This window comes from Culex quinquefasciatus, chromosome 2, assembly GCF_015732765.1.
Source record: "Culex quinquefasciatus strain JHB chromosome 2, VPISU_Cqui_1.0_pri_paternal, whole genome shotgun sequence".
Taxonomy (NCBI): domain Eukaryota; kingdom Metazoa; phylum Arthropoda; class Insecta; order Diptera; family Culicidae; genus Culex; species Culex quinquefasciatus.
Genome location: NC_051862.1, coordinates 174,416,121 through 174,430,627, shown reverse-complemented (window position 1 = coordinate 174,430,627; position 14,507 = coordinate 174,416,121). Strand labels below are relative to the sequence as shown.

The 14,507-nt window shown below is 40.2% G+C and overlaps 2 protein-coding genes across 4 annotated transcripts in view; one reads left to right on the top strand and one right to left on the bottom strand.

The window, feature by feature from the left end:
- Positions 1–14,507, bottom strand: part of LOC6033128 (kinesin-like protein CG14535) — a 214,591-nt gene that overhangs the window by 58,452 nt on the left and 141,632 nt on the right. The window lies entirely within an intron of this gene.
- LOC6033127 (probable cytochrome P450 4ac1) lies at positions 2,098–5,396 on the top strand. 3 transcript variants are annotated; one of them, XM_038252047.1, is made up of 3 exons: positions 2,098–2,676; positions 4,283–5,074; positions 5,179–5,396. In XM_038252047.1, the coding sequence occupies exons 1-3, from the start codon at positions 2,124–2,126 to the stop codon at positions 5,340–5,342; spliced, it is 1,509 nt and encodes a 502-aa protein (XP_038107975.1). In that variant the 5' UTR covers positions 2,098–2,123; the 3' UTR covers positions 5,343–5,396. The 3 variants fall into 3 exon arrangements, with proteins under 3 accessions (XP_038107975.1, XP_038107973.1, XP_038107974.1); XM_038252045.1 differs by lacking the exon at positions 4,283–5,074 and adding an exon at positions 2,743–3,549; XM_038252046.1 differs by lacking the exon at positions 2,098–2,676 and adding an exon at positions 3,603–4,206.

Genomic DNA, 14,507 nt, shown 5'->3' with positions numbered 1-14,507 from the left:
GTCCCCCAATCGGAACAATCGTGAGGTAGCGGTCTCTCCAGATTGTGATACCCATATTGTCCAAAATGGTATGGTTTGGTAAATGTCCTCCCGGGAGAACCTCCCTGAGGGCACCGGTTGTGGTCAATACTTTCAAAAAAGCCATTTTCATTACCAGTATTGAAAACCATGAATTATGATATCCATATTGCCCAAAATCGTATGGTTCGGTAATTGTCCTCCCGGGAAAACCTCCCTGAGGGCACCAGCCACTCCAGGTTGTGGCCAATACTGTCAAAATGGCCATTTTCATCACCAGTATCAAAATCCAAGAAGTTTGATACCCATATTGCCCAGTCTCGTATGGCCTTCCTTCGGAACACCCCTGAGGGATCTGGCCACTCCGGGTCTTGTGGCCAGAATATTCCGGTAGCTCTGAATAATTCCGGCTGGCCTGCCTCCGCTTGGTCTGCTCCTAGCTCCAAGGCCAGCTGCTTTTCGGCAAACTGCTTCTGGGACTCCAGGTCATCTGCTGCCAGGCAGGTTGTTGTTTACTCCTCGGCGTCCAACGATAGAATGATTTCCAAGGGTTGACCGAGCGGGGTTATATTGGCTTAGAATGGAGACGGATGCCCCGCCCCTTTGCGCCGATTATCCCATTCCTACGTCATTCGCTTTTTGTTGCACTGGTGGGGATGGGAAGTCGTAAAGGCAGCATTTTTGTCAGGTTTGTTCATTCCATCGTCATCGTTCGAACCAACAACATCGTAGCAGCAGCAGCAGCGGAAAAAAACAACGGTTGGAAGAAATCAAGAGCGAGCTCCGAGAAGAAGAAACACGCCAGCGTGTGCGTGAAATTGCTGCCAAAATGACGTCGAAGGAGAAAAACAAGGCCTACTTGGAAGGACGCTCGAGAAGATGGCCACAAGAATCAACTTCTGCTGCAATTCAACAAAATGGCACTTTTCAGGGCCAACGAAAAATTCACGAAAGAGTTATTGCTTCAAATCATTCATGCACTGCTTTTGGTGCATTTTTAAAGCTTTTGATGCTTGGCGTATAAATTAATTTTAATATTTCCCCCCAATTTTTCATCAAAATAAAACCCCAGGAAAGGATCATTTCCGTAGAGGATTTGATTGGCTGCCAGAAATCCATGACCAACGTGAGTGTTCCGGATTGACTCCACACAAAAAACCATAAAAAAGTATCCACTCCAGGTTGTGCCAATACTGTCAAAATGGCAATTTTCATCACCAGTATCAAAATCCAAGAAGTTTGATACCCATATTGTCCAGTCTCGTATGGCCTTCCATCGGAACACCCCTGAGGGTTCTGGTCACTTCGGGTCTTGTGACCAGAATATTCCGGCTGGCCTGCCTCCGCTTGGGCTGCTCCTTGCTCCAGGCCAGCTGCTTTTCGGCCAATTGCTTCTGGGCCTCCAGGCCATCTGCTTCCAGGTCCAGGTTGTTGTTCACTCCTCGGCGTCCAGCGATAGAATGATTTCCTTGGGCTGATCGAGCAGGGTTTATATTGACTCCCAATTCCACGCAACAGTGCTTTGTTGCGTTGCAGACCCCTTCCCCAGTACCAAGCATGCAACATTTTCGTAACGCGCGACATTTTTCGTTTTTCTGGATTGACACCTCTCCAGAATAGAGCCCTTAGGACAAAGTTCTTTGTCAAAATCACCAAATTTTTTTTACCGTGTATCATTTTTTTCCAGTGTAGTCCGTATCCATACCTACAACTTTGCCGAAGACACCAAATCGATCAAAAAATTCCTTCAAAAGATACAGATTTTTGAATTTTCATACATCATTTTTGTATGGACAGCTGCCAAATTTGTATGGAAAATTATATGGACAAACTAATGATGCAAAATGGCTTCATTGGGCATACCGAAAGGAACCAAAAAAGTTTCAGTCGGATTAAAAAATACAAAAAAATCGAATGACCGAAATCTCAGAGAATTGCTCTACTATTACTTAAGCCGGGTTTGGTTTGGTCAGCTACTATTACTTAAGCCGCAATTGACTCACTTAGCTCAATAGATTAGCGTATTTATGTATTGCAAACAACCCAATGTTATCAGCCGAATTCAGAGGGATCGCAAGTCAGTACCGTCCCAACCTCCGACCGGGATGGATTTTTTGACGTTGTTTTTCACAGCCATCATTCTGAGCCTGCTCTGCTATGAAGTGCACCTTCGGATGCTGCCCGGGTATAAAGCCGCCAAGCAGTTCCCAGGACCGAAACGTCTCCCCATATTCGGGAACATCTTCGATCTGCTGTTCAACGACCAGCTCAGCACGTTCACCTTGCCGCGCCAATGGGCTGCCAAGTTTGGGGAGTCTTTCGTGCTGCTGATTCGAGGTGGAATGATCGTCAACGCTATCAGGGCTAGTGAAACCGAAGCGCTGCTGTCCAGCGCCAAGCTTATCGACAAGAGTGTAATTTATCTGTACTTGCACCCATTTCTGGGCGTCGGACTGTTGAACAGCACCGGAAGCAAGTGGTTCCAGAGGAGGAAGATTCTGACGGCGGCATTTCACTTTAACATCTTGCCGAAATTTTTGGAGACGTTTCATGAAGAGTGCGAAAAGTTGGTTGAACGATTGGATGAAGATGTGGATTGCGGACAAGCGACTGTGCTGCAGGACGTGGCGGCCAGATTCACGTTGAACACTATCTGCGGTATGAGAACCGGCTCGGGATGATTTTTTTTGGGTGTTTATCAACTTTGCTGTATTTTTTTTGTAGAAGCTGCGATGGGGGTCAAGCTGGACTCACACACGATGGCCGACGAATACAGGGCTAAGATCAAGGAAGTGGTTGGGTTTTTGATTCAACGGGTTATGAATCCTTTGTTGTTTGAGAACTTCACCTACAAATTGTTGGGATTCCGAGCGCGTCTTGATAAAGCACTCAAACCGATTCATGCCTTTACCAGTAACATCATTAAGCAACGCAGAGAGCTGTTTCATGCTAACGTTAAGAATCTGGACGAATTCTCCGAGGAAAACATCTATTTCAATACCAATCAGCGATACGCCCTGCTGGATACCTTGCTAGCATCCGAGGCGCGTAATCAGATCAACGAGAAGGGAATACGCGAAGAGGTTAATACCTTCATGTTCCGTGGACACGACACAACGGCTTCGGCGTTCACCTTCGTCTTTCTGCTCGTCGCCGAACATCCGGACGTTCAGCAGGCACTGGTGGATGAAATCTTGACCGTCAACTCGAGCAGGCTGGACCCACTGGCGCAATTTACGGTGAAGGACTACAACGAGCTGCGGTACATGGATCGAGTGATTAAAGAGTGCCTGCGACTGTACCCTCCGGTTCCGTTCATTGGACGAATGATCAACGAGGACAGCTGGTTCGGGGATCGTTTCATCCCAAAGGACTCGATGGCAAACGTGCTAATATGGGATCTGCACCGAGATCCGAAGCAGTTTCCGGACCCGGAACGCTTTGACCCCGATCGGTTCCTGCCGGAAAATGTTGAGCAGAGGAATCCTTACGCGTACGTTCCGTTCAGCGCTGGACCCAGGAACTGCATTGGTGAGTCTGTGTTGGGTTAAATCTAGTTGTAACTACTATCGTTATCAGTTGAACTGTGGAGCATTCTGTAGTCAGTCTCAGTTTCATCCCAGCGCTCGATCGGAATGGATTACTTAACCATATTCCTCGTGATTCTGCTTTCGCTGCTACTTCTGTACGAACTGTACCTTCGAACATCGCCGGGATATCGAGCAGCGAAGCAGTTTCCTTCGCCACGACCGTTACCCATCTTCGGTGACATATTCATACTGCTATCCCGGGATCTAGTGAGCACGTTCATGCTTGCACGTGAATTAGCTCAACGGTTCAATGACTCGTACGGACTATTGCTCGGCAGTGGGCTAATCGTCAACGCTATCAGAGCAAAGGAAAGTGAAGCTCTGCTGTCGAGCACTCGGCTGATCGACAAGAACTTGATCTACACCTTTTTGCACCCATTTCTGGGTGTCGGACTGCTGAACAGCACCGGAAGCAAGTGGTTCCACCGTAGGAAGATCCTAACGGCAGCGTTCCATTTCAACATTTTGCCGAAATTTCTGAACACGTTTCATGAAGAGTGTGAAAAGCTAGTTCAGCGATTGAACAAGGATGTGGAACAGGGGAAAACGACTTCACTGCAGCAGTTGGCGGCACGCTTCACGCTGAACACAATCTGCGGTATTATGACTGGCTCGTTGAAAGCGTTGTTTGGGTTGTTAATCAGTGTAAACCTTTGAACTGTTATTATTTATAGAAGCTGCGATGGGAGTCAAGCTGGATTCGCACACGATGGCCGATGAATACAGGGCAAAAATTAAAGTGCTGGTGGAATACTTGGTTCAACGCGTTATGAACCCATGGTTGTATGAAAACTTCGTGTATAAAATGCTGGGTTTAGAAGCGCGTATGAACAAGGTACTGAAGCCGATACATGCCTTTACCAATAGTATTATCAAGCAGCGAAGGAAGTTGTTCCATGCCACCGTCAAGAACCTTGAGGACTTTTCCGAGGAGAACATCTATTTCAATACCAATCAGCGATACGCGCTCTTGGATACCCTCTTAGCATCCGAAGCACGAAACCAGATCGATGAAGACGGAGTGCGCGAAGAGGTCAATACCTTCATGTTCCGTGGACACGACACCACGGCTTCGGCCGTCACGTTCATCTTCTTCGTAGTCGCAGAACATCCGGATGTTCAGCAAAAGCTGTACGACGAAATTGAGGCGAGCAGACCTCATTCGCAATACACGGTTAAAGACTACAACGAGCTTCGGTACATGGATCGGGTGATCAAAGAATGCCTTCGACTGTACCCTCCGGTTCCCTTCATCGGCCGAACCGTGTCGGAAGACAGCTGGTTCGCAGATCGCTTCGTACCCAAGGGTTCGATGGCAAACGTGCACATTTGGGATCTGCATCGCGATCCGGAGCAATTTCCGGACCCGGAACGATTCGATCCGAATCGGTTTCTACCGGAAAGTGTAGAAAAGCGAAATCCGTACGCGTACGTTCCGTTCAGTGCTGGACCGAGGAACTGCATCGGTGAGGAGTTACGCGTCAATTGCTGGTCAACCGAGAAATGACACCAACATGAATAAGGCTGCAAATCCGGAGATTAATCTTCTCGACTACTTTTCTCATTCCAGGACAACGCTTCGCCATGCTGGAGCTGAAATCGATTCTTACCGCCGTGCTGCGCGAATTTCGTGTGCTTCCGGTCACGAAGCGTGACGAGATTGTGTTTGTTGCCGATATGGTGCTGCGTGCGCGGGATCCTATCAAGGTCAAGTTTGAGCGGAGAAATATTTGATTTATTTTTTAATGAGGTGCCATATTGATTTTCACTAATAAAATTTTATGAAATCCTTTTGAAAATAATTTGGGTAATTCTTCTCCGCCAATTCCTGGAAATTTAGCGACTCCAACTCCGCCTTCTGAAGATTTTCTGACTACGACTCCAGCTCTCTAGAAAGATCCGACACCACCGACTTCAACAACAACTCCTATACAAAGTTTTTAAAAATAAACCGGCTCCAACTCCAGCTGCTGAAGATTTAGAGACTCTGTCTTCAACTCCATCATTGGATTGCTCAAAGTAGCTATTCAAACAATAAAAAAATATCCCACTTTACGCTTATACATTTGCTCAGATCTTGATTCTGAGTCGATATATATACGTGAAGCTGGGGTTGCGAGGTCAAATTACGAAGTACAATATTTGAGTGATTTTATAACCTTTCCTCATTGGGGTGAGGAAGACAAAAAGTACAATAACATAATTCTGGAGAATTGCTCAGTTGTTTAAAGATGATTCTAAATATCTTCAATTCTTCTAAGTCTACTAGATTTGAAGCACAATGCGAATTTGTTGAAATCTTCATAAAAATAGTCACCGATTCTTCAATAATCTTCCGGCTTCTTAAAGCAACTTCCAAAAACCACCTTGTTACCATTTTTTACCCCAAACAAAATTGCCTCCCTCGGACATAATCGGCTCAACGGCCCGTAAAAGGATAAGAAGCCACGTTTCCCTTGCTGTACCCTTAAGGATGTCCCACCCCCAAATGTCGGAAGGTTAATGTCGGGGCCAATCGTTGCATGATCGAGTGACATTTTTCACACCGTTTACCGACTTGCCCGTCCTTTCCCCGCCGTTGTAACTATACTGCAGTTGATAGCTGCCTGTGCGGAGTTCGAAGAAGGAAGACTGGAATTGCCAACCTTTCCACACACTGACTGCTGCAATATTGATTAATCCAATAAGGGCTGGTCGGTTCCTGGTTGCCGGTTAGTGTGGTGTGGTTGTAATAGGGTCGACTATCTGCTAGCCCTGCTGGCTTGTACAAAGTGTAGGAAGCGCGCAACCGAGTTGATAGAGACGGATTGATCTATCCACACGTAATTAACTTTATTCAATTAGGAGCGTAGTTTTGCTGGTTTGCCTCCAGACGTTCAATCACGTTGTCCTGCCGGCTTCGGCTTCACCCCCTCTAGGACGAGAATTCAAGTCTTTAAGGATGTTCCCTCTCTAGAATTTTGGAACACTGTTAAATTTTTTTTATCAATTTTGCGAAGTTTGCCATCCATTCCATTTTCCACGTTTGCTTTGTGTGATCATTCGTATCTTGTCATTTTTCAATTTCTCTTTTGTGTCGTTGTTCGCTCTTTCTTTTGTGCTGCTATTCGCAACACTTTTCACTGTGCCTCTTCCCGATGAAGATATGGCTTTGGCGTCGTCGCCCCCCTCTTTCGGAAAGCCGAAGCAAGAAGCTGGAAATTTATACACTTACAACTCCACCCTCATGCTCGAGGCAGGGGATTCCTTTGAACTCCCAACTCACTGACTGGGGGAATGCATTTTTCTTGTCCAGTCAGCCACCCCCGTCCGGAGCGTCGGTCGGCCCGTCCCCCGCAAATCACTTTCCCCTAATTAGGACGCTGCATTCTGGTGGGAGTTGGTTGTTGATGCCTTGAGCTGTGTCGTCTTTTTTTCCCTACTATCAAGTTTTATTTGAGGGGGAAAGCGGAAATTTTAAGCCTGTGCGGCGTCGATAATTGAATGAGGAAGCGTGCGATAAAAAGTAATTCGATTTAATAACCAGTGGTCAGAAGAGTGGGTTGTGAGGGGTGATAAAAGTAATTTGGGAAGGGAAAATGAAATCATTCCAAATTTATTAAATTTATTTGAGGAAGTAAGCAGATAACGTCTGATACCATATGAAATTAATCGGCAGAAAAATGGAAATAGGAATGGAATAACATTCATGAAATTCATCTTGAAAACAAACAAAAATATTATTGCGATTTAAGTTGCGAAAGAAGTATAGTCCAGACCCGATTATCCGAATGTTTTCGTTTGTTTCTCGATATTTCTTTTATATTATAAAACCCAAAATTACGTCTAGAATCTTCACAAATTTCAAAACGATTTATTTTTGAATAAACAGTTGTTTGGACTTATTTTTTTTATTTTTTTTTTGTATCAGCAAAAATATAATTTGCTGGTGAAATTTTCAAAACAAATGATGTAAATTTAGAATACTGAATTAAAATGACCTATTTCTACTTTGAATGTATTTATGTACAAAAAAATATGACTTTTGAACATAAAGCTTGGTTCAATGTTATGTTATGTATCGTTGTTTTGTCCAAAAATAAATTTATTGCATTACGTAATAAAATAACGCTCCCTTTGTTCAAGAGACCAAAGCTGAACAACATGATTTTGTAACGTAATAAAAATGTTTTTATCAACTTTAGGTTTAAAAGTATAAATGGGTTAATCTTATTTTAAATAACCTCAAAATTGACCCAGATGCTTAAAATAATCAAGAAAAATTTAAAGCTTGTGGAGAAGAGGGTCATTTTTTAGTGTGCCATTCATTCAAAACATGCGAGTTTTTGGTTGGAAATTCGATTTTTGTATTTAGGATTTGGCTCAAAATGTATGGACAAAGAACTCACTATCTATTTATAACCATAGAAGGTATTCTGCACCATTTGTTCGTCTACGCAAGTCTTCAAAGAAAATTGCTAGGAATAAACTCAAAAATCCTCGGCAAAATTAAAATTTATTTGAAAAAGTAACGCTCAAAAAATATAGAAACCATCCAATTTAAATTTAAACATTTCATAAAAAAAACCTATCATTAACATAAAAAAAACATGAGATCATTATTTATAATCAAAACATTCTGTACAAACTTCGAATTTCATTTTAAAATGTTATGTTATGTTACATTTGCAATCAGACTCATATTTCCAATTATATTGATAAGCCATGTTTTCAAGTAATATCCACTTTTGATCACATAACATTGTAAAATTATGAGTTTTGTTCAAAATAATCATTAACCAAATCGAATACTTAAAAATATTTTGTTTCCTGGAAGATAAAAAAGATTCTTTAAGTTGATAAATAGTTTGTTTGTATAGAAACATATATTTGATGTTAATCAACGCATATTAATAAGTTACATCATAATAAAATGATGTTATTTATTTTTATTCAATGAAACCTTTGAACATAAATGTTTACGTGCTTTTAGAAAACGAGGAATTCCAGCCAAAAACAAGAATTTTGTAGGAACTTTGTTCTAGACCCTCTCCGATTTCAAAGAAACTTTGTAGACATGTTATCCAACACTTATGTAAGCAATTTTTGTGTATATGGAGCCAGCTTCACTCGATAACGACTTTTTAGAAAAGCGTTAGTGTTTTCAAAATTTTTGTGATTCGGAATTTAACTATAGCTGTATCTGTAAACCGTTGCATCGATTCAAAAAGTGGTCAAAAACAAACCTACGGGAAATCTAACGGGCTTTCCAAAAAAAAACACGTTACTTTTATGACATTTTTAATTTTTAAAACTAAAAGTCAAATTTGAGGGTGAGCCCACGATTTATTTTCGCTTTTTTTTGTGCCTTTTTGTGTTACAAACAGGCTCATGAAAAATGCAGGATGGAGCAACTCAAGAAACTTAGCAGCTCTAAACGTATAAATTTTCAAAAACCAAACGCGAGATTCGATTCTCCAGACAATTTTACATAAAAGTTTCCATATTGACCACTGCCTTAAGTGCAATCTTTATGAAGTTACAGCGGTTTTAAAAATAAAAATGTTGAAATAATAGTTTTTTTTACTGTTTTTGGCAATTTCTATATGACAGACTTCATTTTTAAGTCTCGTAAATATTTTTAACGAAAAGCTCGGCCAATTTCCAATAAGATTGTTTTAACCACCTTTCAAAATATCTCGCTTTTTTGATAATTCAAGCTAATTTACTATCCAGATTACTACCATCCTCTGAACTACACTGAAAATATATTCTGTTTTCAGTTATAAGCAATGTTATTAGATTAGATCTGTAAGCCAATACTTCTAATTCTTCTCAAAAGTCATTATCGAGTGAAACTGGCTCCATGTACACAAAAATGGCCTACATAAATGTAGGATAACATGTCTACAATGTTTCATTGAAATCGGAGAGGGTCAGTTACAACTGATTCCCTATTTGACATGGAATTGTTCAAATATTTTTAAATGCTGAATTAATCTAAATATTATTGATTTAATTTTGTTTGTAACTCGAACCATTTTTCAATTTAGTTTATAAATGTTAACTATTATGGTATGATTCAGATAAAGAAAAATGTTCAGATAAATTCACAGTTTTCTTCATTTTAATAAATCAAATAAATCAAACAAAGAGAAAAAGTCAATCAAAAAAAGAGGAATAATGATTGAAGGGAAAAATCAATCAAAGAAGTTTTAGTTTGTAGATTTTGAGCTAAAAAATTGTTTTCTTAAGAAAGTGAAGTAAATATTTTCAAATACTGTTTTGGTAGTTGCTTCACTTTCTAATTAAATACACTTTGTTTTTTGAAATTGTATTTTGTTTTTTATTGAGCGGGGCTCTACTGACAAATGTACCATAATTATATTAACTTGAACAACTATTCATTTTAAAAAGTATTCTCAATATATTATTAGTACCGTAAAACGGGGTGACTTTGATAGCCGGGGTGATTTTGAAAGGTTTGCGATTTTTCAGCAAAATGAAGAGTACAAATTAAATACTTACGGAATGTTTTAGAATCAAACTGATCATGGTAGAGAAGTACTCAAAGTACCTCAAGAAGAACTTTTCATAACATTTTGAAAGGTTTAAAAAGTTAGTTAACTATTATTAAGAAAATGTTGATGAAAGGCATTATTTCAAACTCCTCAAAGTGTCATGATTTTCTCAATGATCATAATTTTGAATCGGAAAATGGAATACATTTTCGGATTCTTTGGACAATTTTCCGCTAGGAGAAGGTAAACTAATTTTGTAAATATTAAATAATATGTGTTTTGAAAACAAAATTCAAATAAATCTCCAAATTTAAAGTTAATTTCAATTCAACAAATTTCATATGAAATGTGAAAACTTGTGATTCGTGCTTCGAATTCAGTTTAAAATGTAATATAAATCGATAATTTTATGAACAATACTAGATTTAACGAATTTCAGGCACAATTCCGACTTTTTAACAACTTTACCTAAAATTTATATGTATTTTGTTAAAAAGCCTTAAAACTTAGTTAACTGAATGTAAACATTGATTTTTTTTCTTGAAAACTATATTAGTGATGGTTCATTTAACGTAAAAATTAAGTTTGAACTCCTATAATCTGATTTTATCAAGAAAAACTATGACTATCAAAGTCACCCCGGAATTTAAAATGAGAATTATTAACGTAAGTATTTTTCTGAGCATTATAGAAAAAAAATTTCAAGAAATAGTGCATGAACTTTGTGTGGCCTACCCCAGTACATGTTTTAAAAATAATTATCTTGAGAAAAACCTTTCCAGTTGGGAAATATTCCAAAAATAAATTGAAATCCTATCAAAGTCACCCCGGTTTACGGTACTTTCTCACAAATCCTAATTCGATTAAATTTTGTGTTGTTATCTATTCTGCACGTAATTCAACTTTGATTGCCATTCCTGGTGGTATAAAAAGTTCTTAATTTTCATAACCTGATTTGTATTTTTTTTTGCTATAAACGTATGCAAACTGTACATGAAACTTCCATAAACGGTTGATGTTTTTATGTTATCAAAATCAATTTTAACATGAAGTGAAATTTGTCTTCGACATTTTATCATCATCTTTATTTTTAGTTAATTTGTTTTTATTTATGTTTAATATTATTGCAACATTTTCTAAAAAAAATTGCCTTTCCGTATACATAATGACCTGCCTGTTGCAAAGTACAAATTACCCATTTGGTAATTTATGTTTTGCGACGTCTAGCCAAACCACCTCCCCTAAATAGCCTCCAATTAGCCCTACCCCGAAATCGCCTTCCACCTCTGCAAATTCTCTAATCTCATCCCCCCCCCCCCCCTCCCTCCCCCAAAAACACAAAAAAACAAATCCGCCATCCGTCTCCATTAGGTCGAATTTAGAGAAACCACATTTTCGCTGCAGCACAGCTTTAAAACGCTTTCCTTAAGTGGGTTTAAATTTTCCTTCCAGAAGCAACCTGGCGGGTGCTCCGTGGCACGGAACCTCAGCGAACGAAAAGTCAACACCACCCACCACCACCACAGATTTCCTCAAACTTGTACCTTCCAGTGTGAGGGGAACCGGTTTATGCTCTCTGGAAAGAGACCGGCGCATAAATCATACGGGTGGAAAAATCGCTGGAAGGAAATGTTTGTTTGTGTTGTTGTAAGAGCACACGTACACAAAACAACTTGACGGCAACACACAGTATGTAGGTCATTGTGGAAAAATGAGCGCGGGCAATAATAATAAGAGCGGGAAATGCGAGAAAGGAAAATTGGAGCCGCGAAAGAGAAGTGGGGAAAAATTGTGTACTAAGCTGCCACTAGAAATACGTAAGAACTCGCTGCTGTAAGAGTAATTGCCGTCTTAAAGAGGATTACCAGCGTTGTGAACAGCTTTGGGTGGAGGCTGGCGGATTTTCACGTTGTTCGTGGGAATTTTTAATGAGGGGACTTTGAATGGGGACGTGCATTGGAATGCTGCTGGAAAATTCAATTTGATGAGCTTTGAAACGCCTTGCAATAATCTTATTTTCTAAGAATAAACTCTGATTTGAAATCACTCCGCAAAATAATTAGGAAGGATGCGTGGACATACCGTACCAAACGCTCCGAATAACTTAAGACATTTTAACTTCTCTCAAAAATTTCTAAACTCCAATTGACATTGAACCAGACATTGTGCTTTGTGAAGAGAAGCACAAAGGCCAACTTGAGCCTTTCCCCCCAATCGATGCTGACCATTATTGTAAACCACAAAACTTTACACTCCTGCATACAGCAAACCCCGTTTCACAGGAATGTAATCGATTTTCAAGCTGGTAAGCCGCCTTAATCCCGAGAACCAATGCTATCGATTGTTCCTCACTCTCGTACGGTTCATTCTTTCGGAAGCCCATTCCGGTTTTGCGGTGGTATCCAACAATCCAACATTCCCAGCCCCATCCACACGTGGGTGCCCCAAGGTTACTCCAATGTGGTTCCTTCTTCCCAACCCCCGAAAATGCCTTCAATGTTCCCGAGACGAAACCACTTTTGCTTATATCGATTCTAAATATTTTATTATTCCGCATTCATACCCGGAATGTCTGCGGGACCATCAGGGCGTACACACACGTGGAAAAATTCTTTGCTCCTTCAACCTCACCACTTTCCACCACATGGCAACCTTAATCGAGATCGAGTTAGCTCGCATCAATCTCGTACACCTGCAGCAGCTCATACACTTTGGAGTATAGAGGAACACGTGGAACTCTTTCAGTCACATCCATCCCGGAGAGCAGGAGGCCTAGCCTAAGGTGAATCGAGATGTGTGCGAGCTGCAAAACTTTGGTGTTATACTTCTTCCGGAACTCCCACGCCGTCCCAAAGGGGAGGGGGGGAGCTGGCTGGTGGTAACATTCTGAGTTTTGAATTTGGATCAACGTAATTCGGGTGGAGTGGGGTGTGGAACGGGGGATGATGGTGGAGGGAGGACTTGATGGAGGAAGAAATTTTTCAGCCCAATATCCCCCGGGGCATACACGAGCATTATTTTCCCGGACCGAAACGGGAGTGGGACTGTGATGGGATGCGAAGTTGGAATAAATCTTACAAATATTTTTTTGAATTATCAACAAAATTTAAAAAAAAATATATCAGTTAGCATGCAAGCAATCGTCAGCTATTTCCAAGAATAAAATCATGATTATCCATAAGGCTACCAACTCTTGCTGAGCCAAAATCCGTACTCAAACCCCGATGGTTTGACACCAACTGTTGTCAAACGAACGGGGTCACTTTTTAGCTTGACACCCCTTTTAGACGGAGTTCACACACACTACCAAACGTTTGTTTTGATAGTGTGCGTGAGCGCCGTGTAAAAAGTGACAGTTCGTCACTCTTTAGTTTGACCTTGACCAACCAACGGGGTACAAACTAAAAAAGTGACCAACCAGTGTACTTTACCGATATGACACCATGGTATAACAAAAACTGTCAAGGAACTACAGTTGTCGATATTGAAGAGACCGTCGAGAGAGGGAGTTATCAAATTATAGAACGGAAAATCCAAGCAATCTTCTTTAAGGGACTGAAAATTTTATTGACAGCTGGAGCAATAATGTCATCGAGAAGAGAAGCCAGAGAGTCCACTGTATTTAGATAAGTTTGGAATTTGGGAATTAAAAATATTTTTGTTAAACGTTTAAAAGTTTACGAAATGTCAAGTTTGCTTTTACGAATAATATCGCTGTTAGTGTTTTCACGAAAACATTTCTAGAGATCCTATAAATACAAGCACAACACAAGGTTTTCACAAGCCAAAATTTGATCTTTAATTTAATAAATATGTTTTGTAAGGATTTTGAAAAGAACAATCATTGACAATCAAGTTTGAACTGAGGAAAACCCGGAAAATTATGCAAGGTATCCCTTTAAAATCAAACTGACAGTTGAATAAAAATATCTAATTAGAGAAAGCTTTGGCCCAATCAAAAAAGAAATGAAATTTTTAAAAAGTTGTTAAAATTCCGTACAAATCCGTATTATGCGAAAAATTCCGTACAAAAATTCCGGTCTGTTAAAAATCCGCAGAGAAGGTCGAAAATCCGTACGGTAAGGAAAAAAATCCGTACAGTTGGTAGCCTTAATTATCCATAATTTCCCCTTAGTTAAATCTGATTCCGATATCTACCAGTCGAGCAACTCTCTACGAAATCGGCCGGTTTCGACCATTTTTATTTTTTGTATTTTTTGATTTGGCTCAAACTTTGTGGAGGCCTTCCCTATGACCAAAGAAGCTCTTTTGTGTCATTGCACAGTGGTCCGAAACCGAAATCTAGCGTGACAAAATTGATAGCGGCCACACGTTAAGATTTAGAGCTTTGGTGTCTTCGAGACAAATGATCAGGGTCAATAGGGGCATCTTTTGGTAT

What these genes read in the sequence shown, in the direction of transcription:
- LOC6033127 (XM_038252045.1), top strand. Translation starts at nt 2,124, where the DNA reads ATGGATTTTTTGACGTTGTTTTTCACAGCCATCATTCTGAGCCTGCTC. An exon ending in CACGTTGAACACTATCTGCG is followed by an intron (nt 2,677 to 2,742) that starts GTATGAGAACCG and finishes TTTTTTTTGTAG; the next exon opens with AAGCTGCGATGGGGGTCAAG. An exon ending in TGGACCCAGGAACTGCATTG is followed by an intron (nt 3,550 to 5,178) that starts GTGAGTCTGTGT and finishes TTCTCATTCCAG; the next exon opens with GACAACGCTTCGCCATGCTG.